The 8581-nt window shown below is 40.8% G+C and overlaps 1 protein-coding gene across 2 annotated transcripts in view; it reads right to left on the bottom strand.

The window, feature by feature from the left end:
- Positions 1 to 8172, bottom strand: part of GLT8D2 (glycosyltransferase 8 domain containing 2) — a 19683-nt gene extending 11511 nt beyond the window's left edge. Inside the window, exons 1-4 of one of the 2 annotated variants that reach the window (XM_051631391.1) lie at positions 8121 to 8172; positions 3531 to 3575; positions 1935 to 2030; positions 602 to 770 (exon numbers count right to left, since the gene is read on the bottom strand). In XM_051631391.1, the coding sequence (XP_051487351.1) occupies positions 602 to 770; positions 1935 to 2030; positions 3531 to 3549 (284 nt within the window). In that variant the 5' untranslated portion in view covers positions 3550 to 3575; positions 8121 to 8172. Of the gene's footprint in view, positions 1 to 601; positions 771 to 1934; positions 2031 to 3530; positions 3576 to 6486; positions 7093 to 8120 lie in introns of those variants that run through there. The other variant, XM_051631383.1, reaches the window with a different exon arrangement.
- Between the last annotated feature and the right edge of the window lie 409 nt (positions 8173 to 8581).

Here is an 8581-nt window from a genome sequence, read left to right on the forward strand (position 1 = left end):
GGAACCCCACTCATTGCATCGTTTCACTTTGACACAAACCATGGGTGTAAGGGCTACAGAAGTTCAGTAGCCAGAGGTGAGAACTGCTAACAAATCTGCTTTAATTTTGTTTCATACCTTCCCCCTCTTTTAGACAATGTTTATAAATTTCAACACACAAAAATGCTTCCTTGGCTCTCCATTTACTACCTTTAATACACCCTCTTACTTGAAATTAGCTTTAAACAACTTTTTCTACACTGAAGCTTAAGACACAGCACCAGATGAGAGGTAAGCGCAGTGCCACAAAGTGGGGTCGTGACAAGCAACCACCTATATACTTATTATCTTACTACAAACTCTTCTGCAGCCAATATACAAAAGAGGCACAGGGATGGGAATGATCTGGCTGTTTCACACCCCTGCGCACCAGCCAGTGCCTTGCCTAGGGCAGAACAGTCCTTTTTTCTTAACACAGAGAATCCTGGGGACTGCTACCAACAGCACTACTTAAATAAAAGGCAGAAACGTTTCCCTGAAAAGTCCTCCAAAATCTATACCCAAGCTAAGAGGACAATCTGATCATAACTACAACATGAAACAAAATAAGGCTGGTACATACTGGATATGTGGGAGGGTGGTCTTCAGCCCAACAATGTAGAACAGAACATTAGCCTCTGTGTTGCTGTAGATGCTACTGATTGCTGCCACAGCTGCACCCATTCTGCCCGCAGCAGCGCAGATTACGACTGGGATTTCTTCTTCCATTTCCTCAGGACTCTCCAAATCAACTGCCCATTATAAAAGAATATTTTTCTATCAGATCTGGGTGACAGGAGTAAGTATGTATTTCCATAAGCAGTGGAATCCTGTCACAATCACCCCATTTCCTTACCAAATCCTATACACATCCACATCTGGCAAGTCACAAAGCATGAACTGCTACTAATCCAGAACTACATGCAGGTTGACTGGACTGTTGGGTGCCTCCAAACAGAATATATAACACATTTATTGTGTTATATCGTCACATTCTTGGCAGGGGCACAATCTAGCTCATTCTCCACGTAGCTGCTTAGTCTCATGAAACCTGAAGAAGTCTGAATGCCTTTAAGACTTAATTCTCAGTTATGTTTAGTACAAATTGAACAATAGATTCCAAAATTGTCAAAGGAATGAAGTGGAAGGGATGGTGCAACTGCATGAGCTTTACTTCTTTGGGAAGCAAGCTAGAAAAGAGGAGTGCAAAATTTTGTACATCAGGAAGATGCTAATGATAAAAGGAAAAAAAATCTAAACAATAGAATCCATCCACATTACTGCTAAGGAATATTTTTAACCCTAGCATTGATTAACTTACAGAACTTTTATGGATATATTTATACTGCTTAAAACACAACCATTAAACTCATTACAGCCCCAACAAAAATATACTGGGGAAAAAAAATGTTCATACCAACACGGAATTTGTTTATCTTGGGAACAGTGAATAAGCTATTAGTATAAACATTTAATACCAGCCCAACTGTATCAACCCTACCAGCTTTCTGCTACTATAAAAGTGTCAGGAAAAACTGCTGTAAGTTACATCAAGATTTAACAATCTGAACTGAACAGGTAGGCCAAGCACATTCCCAAAGGGGCAAGTTGTGATCAAAGTTTATCATCACTCAACAACTCCAACACCATTAAGCACAAATAAGAATATATTCCAGCTTCCCTCTGTACCAGTGATACCTGGATAAAAATTCTTAGTCATTACTATCAATCTACTACTATTTTATTCAAGTAATTCAGAAGCAAATAATTCTGCATCCTAGACCATATGCAACAGTGTGAGTAGCTCATCTACTGTAGAGCAAACAAGATTCAGTAAGGCAAGAAGCACTGTTCAAATGAAGATACAAGGAATACAAAACAAAAACACAAATGAAACAGAAGTATACATAATTTACCTGTTTCATTCTTTAAAGCAGATGGCACTTGGTGAACTTTGTTATACAGAATGGCACACACAGTTAACACAAGAAGTAACAGTAAGATCTGGTTGACTGAAAGAAAAAGGAAAATTTGTGAACAATCAGTAAAATAGCTAATTCCCAACTATCTTTAAAACAAAAATATCCAATTTCCAATTAGTATATACCTGTCACAATTTAACACTTGGCTGGCAATTAAATGAATGACAGATGCTCTGTATGAACCACTCTCAATAACCTGTGTTTGCTGTGCTTATTAAGTTCTCCTTTCTTGTTATTTGACCAAGCTAAAAAGTTTATGTTAAAAACATAATAGTAGCTCTTCCTCATTACAGTAATTTCCATCTATCTGATTTTCATGGATAATTTGATCACTAAATCATTAAGCTCCCAATATATATGGGTTATCCATATATATATAAAAACTAACACTTCTGAATTTTACCAAGAGCCTGGAACTTTTATTTTCTCAGCTAGTTAGTTGTCTGTTTATCATCACAAAACTTCATGAGTTAGTTTTCTTTAACCTAGCCCTCTCCTTCTCCACCCTTCCCAGATAAAACTTCAAACAGGAGAATTTTTTCCATTGCAATTTTCAGATCTTCAAGGTGTATTTGAGCAGAACTCTAAAAATACCAGAAAAACAAACCCAGCATGCTAGTGAAACCAGTAATCTTCCAAAGTATTTGAAAATGTGTAAACATTTTGACACAGTTAATTAGTCAAATTGAAACAAAGCATGCAATAGCAAAGGCCTCACTGTATATTCTGATTTGCAGTTCCTACCAGACTTGTCTTGTACAAATTATTCAACACAAACCAACTGTTAGTAGCTAGGGAGACAATTCACTGAGTACAACAGCAAAGGAATTCATTACCATCACCAACAGTTGCTTGGATGATGGCAGTTTTTTGTATCCAACTACTTTGTTACCTTTGCACCTCCAAAAAAGGTATTTAGGGTGTACAAAAGAGCACCAGGAACGTTTTGAACAATTTCAATTAAAAGGGCCAACAAGCCAGAACTGGGTGTGAGAATAAATTTAAATTGGTAAGCATACATCACTGAATCTGCACTGATTTAAACCAGCTGAGGAAAACTGTCCACTGACTTCAGAGAAATGTTGGGTGCATAACTGAAGGCACATACGGGACCATTTTCAGTCACTGACCCTGACAGCTGATGAGAGCCATAAATTACTTGGGGCCACACATCAAGTGTGAGTGTACAGCATTAATGTGCAAAGTTCTGTAAAAAAGACAGACAAAGTGCTCTAGGCACAACCCACATGAAACCAGCAGCTACCAGCACTCTTAGTGGGAAATTCCAGAACCCTCAGTCTCAAGCAGTAAAGCACCGAGAAATTTTTTATTAATGGGATTTATGGCTGTACTTATCTGACTTAGTTAACAGGAAAGGGCTTATTTATATACTTGAAGTTAAGCATAATTTAGCAAAAACAGAACTATAAATTTGCACCCAACTGTGACAACAGTTGCATGAGAAATTCCATTTGACATTTCTGTCCTCTTTCAAAAATGTATATTTCAAATGTTCTTAATCTCACTTACTTTTCTTTAAAAGAGCCATGTGTCCTGTTGGATGAGAACTGCGACCTGTGATAAAATTAAAAAAAAAAGAAAAGAAAAAAAAAATTAATACCAGCAGTGAATAATAGCTGCTTCAGGAACAAGTTTCTGCATCATCAAATTTTACTGCTGACCTGGTAAAAGTAAAACTGAAGTGTCTTTGTGAAAAACTTTTTGGGAACAAGTAACTAATATTCTGGGCTACAATTAATACCACACTGTAGCAGGATGCTCTACCTCAGTGTGCCTGCCTCAGTTTCCCTTTGTGATTCAATTTCTCTCTGTCTCTTAGTTTCACTGCCCCTGGCCTGGAGCTGAAGGGTTCTCTTGAGAAAAGAAAGGGCATAATAAACTCTGAAATGGTAACAAACTTGAAAATACCAGTAGAAGGCCAAAATTATGTCTGTGGCAATAGCTGCTCTCCTGTTTGGAAAAACACTGAGCTCAGCTGGCTCCAGCTAGGCCAAACAGAAACCAAACAAGAATGGAAAGATAAATTAAATAATTTGTTCAATGAGGGAAAAGGCTTTCTTCATTTTTCCTTTGTTTCCCTTTATGTTCCCCAAGAGAGGATTTTGGAGGTATGGCTAAGTAGTTAAATGACAGCAGCCAATCACTTTATTCTATAAAAGGCTAGTCCCATCTTTGATGGGGAGAATCCTGTACGCTTTTCCTAGAAGATTTGCTGGAATTTCTCCCCTCCAGCAGGGATGCCGGCTCAAATGGCTACTCCTCAAGAGGTTAAGAGAAAAGGACACCCAGCCATAGCCAAATAAAGGGTAAGAAGTATCAAATCTCTATATATGAATTCTTATTCACATCTTCATGAACTAATTTTAAATATTAAAGGCAGCTTTGCACCCATCTGGATGCAGTCCTGTGTAATGTGCTTTAGGTGATACTGCTTTAGCAGGGGAGTTGGACTAGATGATCTCTAGAGGACCCTTCCAACTCTGACAATCCCATGATTCTGTGAATACAGATTAGTAGAAGGACATATTTGGCTTTGGAACTTCAATACTTTAGGATCCCTTTAAATGTAAGAGAAAGATTGCACTAATTGTCTTATCACATTGCCTAGGTATTATTTTAATCATTGTTCTAGATCTAGTATAAGATCTATTAATAAAGTGGCTAGCACTAAAACAATTACCCTTTGTGTAATAGCTATTGACTAGTCAGTTATTTGTGTATTTTATTAAGGTACCTACTTGTTTTGTGATCCTAATACCCTATTTTGCTACCCTAATATCCTAACACTCATACTATCCAATTTATACCTTTTTAGTCTAAATGTTAAGATCCTTTGCTATTTACAATAAATCTTGGGTTTGTACATATGTGTCTCATCTGCTACCTTGTCCCATGTGGGACATTTACATTCATCTCTGATCTCACCTATAAAAGAATAACAATCACAAATACTAATCTCTTGTTGGAGTAAGTTCCCAAACATATGGGAATATTATACTGGAGCAGTGTCTTTCAGACACTCAGAAAATTTCAGAGCAATAGTGAAAATACTTAAAACTGCAGCATCTTTCTACAAACAGTAAGGGGGGGAGGGGGGTTATGCAATGCAGCTTGTATTTAAGCACATTATTTGTAATACTGAAGAAAATGAGGTAGCCTTCTGTAAAATTGTACTTCTACACCAGGCCTGAAACTGGCCATGGCTTTATGCCTGAGAAGACAGAACATAATCCCTATAATACAGGATTATGTGAAATAAAATGTTCAGTTGAATTCTGGACCCAAAGCTACTGTTTATGAAAAAAAAACCCAACACAACAAACCAAATAAAAACCCAGTAAAAAACAGCACCAGAAGTTGGGACAGAGGGGGAAATAACAATTCTGTAATCTAACCTTTACACTATGGTAGCTGTATCTGGAACAGAAACCAATTTTTCGTATTTCCATACATACAGACAGGGACACATTACATCACAGATAAGGATATATAAGTTTCTGTGCACGTATAAAAATTAAGCTTATTCTGAGTCCCGGAGAAGACAGCTGGAACAGCAAGAATTCTTGAAACCTGAGTCACAGAACTGACTGCCTCTCATTGGTTAGCGCTTAAGCTGAGGCGGCATCCTAAATTGGTCTCTACTTCGACTAACAAGTTAAATTACAATAAAATATAAATAAAGCTAAGAGGTGGCTTTGTTTGCAAACCACTTAAATTTGCATTTATTTAGGTCCCAATAGACGACTAGATCGTAGCGAGAGAGGAGTATTTCTGAACGTCCTGCAGTTCTTATCTACATTCCAGCAGCGCAGTCTCTTCATGTGGCATTAATCTACACAGAGGAAATCAAGCTTATCAGCCAGAAAAAAACCCACACTGCTGAGAAAGCCCTTCTATCACGCGTTACACACAAGTATTGTCTTCTCATCCATTTAAAAAGCTTATTAGTTTAGGTAAGCAGAGAGACAACAGAACCCCCTACACTCTTGGAGTAACTATCTAACCCCACTAATAGCAGCCTTCCACTGATTTCCACAGACCTGACTACTGTCTTTCACTTAACAATTGTCACAATAGTCACAAACAATTCTTTGCAAGATGAAAGTTGTATAGCCACAGCCTCATTATATCTTCAGAAATTATTAAATCAAGATAATCTAAACCATGTTTTAAACTTAAAAATCCAAACTTAGGCAGACTCTCGTACCAGTTAGAATTGTGAAACTACAGTATTCCTAACCCTCAGAAACTCAGACTGAGTACCCACTGATTTTTAAGGAGAGGAGTATTTGTTCCCCTGAAAGTATTTACTCAGTTGTTCCTGACTGTAGACATTAGTTCCTGGAACCTGGCAGTCCCTAACTCAATTGCCAAATCCTGCAACAAAATGAGGGGCTGCAGAAGGGAAAGCTCAGAAACAGTGACATTACTGCTCAGATACTTCCTACTTAATTAGTCTTTTTACCTCTCCAAAGCAGCACAGTATTCGGAACTTCTCTCTCCTGAAGAGCTGCAGAGCTATTTACTTGGATCCTAGATAGCCCACAGCTGTAAACACTCTTGCCAAAGCTTCTTTGACCATCATTCTCCTTTGAAGTCCCCCACGCAAGGGCCTTACAGGGCACTGTAACAGTTTTAAGATTCAGTTCCTTTTTCAAACTCTTCAAAGTTTATTTTGGAGTTGTGCTGGTTTTCTTTTCTTTCTCTGCTGCTGAGGAATAGCACAGAGTCCAGACGCTGCACAAGGAATGAGAGCCCATAAACCACTTCCAGATGTGCAGGACGATGATGCAGCCCCAGATCTGGCAAACTTGCCTCAGAGCTTCAGCTAGTAGATTGCAAACAAATCCCATAAGACAAAAAGTCTTAAGGAGGTTGGGGAAAGTGAAGGAAATTTGAACAGTCTAGTTTGTAGGTTAGATTTCTAGTCATTATTTACAATAAATGTGAGCAGATCACTAGTCTGCAAGAGCCAAATGACACCATGCCAAAGTCAAAGTGAAAGCCAATGTCCAATTGCAGAGTTCTTGTAAGTCAAAAGCTAGGGGAAACTTGCAGAATTAAACTCTGAACGTGCATTATGACTTGCACCATCTCATTTCTGAATCTTTGAGCAGTTAAGAGAATCTGAATCCACGGGTCTGCTTTGGATGCAGAGGGACCTTAGATCAAGGTAACACTCTGCCCCCTAAGCTCCCCTGAAATGCTTTTGCACTTTTATTTCTACATCACTTCTTTATTCGAGTTCTCTCCCTCCTTTCTTGGAGCCCTCCTTCTTTATGATAAAACCGTGTTTTGTCACAAGACTTTAATGAGAATTGAAAGCAAGAATGATAATAATAGTCCTCAATTCTAAACTATTTTCCATCTTCTTCCCATGAGGCAGGGCAAAATTTATAAGTATTTGGTTGTTTTAAAAATCATAAAGTGCTTTTAATTGGGATTGTTGTACCATTTGTGGGAACTGAAAATGGGGGTTTTCAACTGTATGTGGCAAACGTGCCAAAACTGTATTGTGCGATTTCGTACAGAAATCCCTCCTTCACAGATCTGCTTGCAGGAAAGATCAATGAAAAGCTGTAGCTAGTTATGTGCTTCATGTAGATGACCACAACTGTTTGCACGTTTTCTGTACTACAGTAGTTTTTAAAGATGTATTAAGCACATGTTGATAAAAAAAACCTCCCGTTTCGTTCACCTCCTTTCTCCTTCTGTGTGCACGCTGATCCAAGATGCACACAGCTGTATGATGCCGCAGCATCGGGACCATCTGCTTCGCCTGGCAGCAACCCCTGGACTAGTGGCAACCCAGCAGCACCTTCTCTGGATTTCCCTCATCCTCACCTTTATATTCTGACTTAGCACCCCCCTCGCACAGGAAAGAGAGCAGCTTTTCTCCCGCAGAATGCTATCTTCGGGTTTACACAGATCATCGTCCTTTAACTGCAGAACTGAAACCTTGGTTTCTCATCTCGACCTGCAGCGTTTAAAACAGCAGCTCCTTTCTTTTCTCAAGATGGGCACCTCGCAGGCAGCGTTATCGCTACCGAGTCAAAAAAACAAATCCAACAACAACAACAAAAAAAACCAAACCCGAACCTGCTACACATTTCTGTGGGTCTGAAGGCAGAACTGGGTGCCCCGAGCTCAACAGCACACACCACACCCGCGGTGACCCAGGCTCCCCGCAGCCCGGGCCGCCCGGCAGCAGCAGCAGCACCCTGCCCAGGGCAGGGCCGGGCAGGGCCGGGCAGGGCAGGGCAGGGCAGGGCAGGGCAGGGCAGGGCAGGGCAGGGCCGGCTTCCCTCCGCCAGCCGCCCGACAGGGCTCCCGCCGAAGTCGGGCCGAGACCGGCAGCTCCTGGGGGAGCGGAGGAAGCCTCGCAGAGGAGGGGCCTGCGACAGAAGCCGCCGTGCCCGCCGAGATAAAGGGCCTCTGCGGCTGCGCCTCCCGGCCGGGCCCCGGCACCCAGGGGCAGCAGCCCGGGCCCCGAGCGGCGGGCGGGGCGGGGCGGGGCGGGGCGGGCCGGGCCCGGGGCCTCCTTCCCTCCCCTCAGCGCC

This window comes from Apus apus, chromosome 1 (assembly GCF_020740795.1).
Source record: "Apus apus isolate bApuApu2 chromosome 1, bApuApu2.pri.cur, whole genome shotgun sequence".
Taxonomy (NCBI): domain Eukaryota; kingdom Metazoa; phylum Chordata; class Aves; order Apodiformes; family Apodidae; genus Apus; species Apus apus.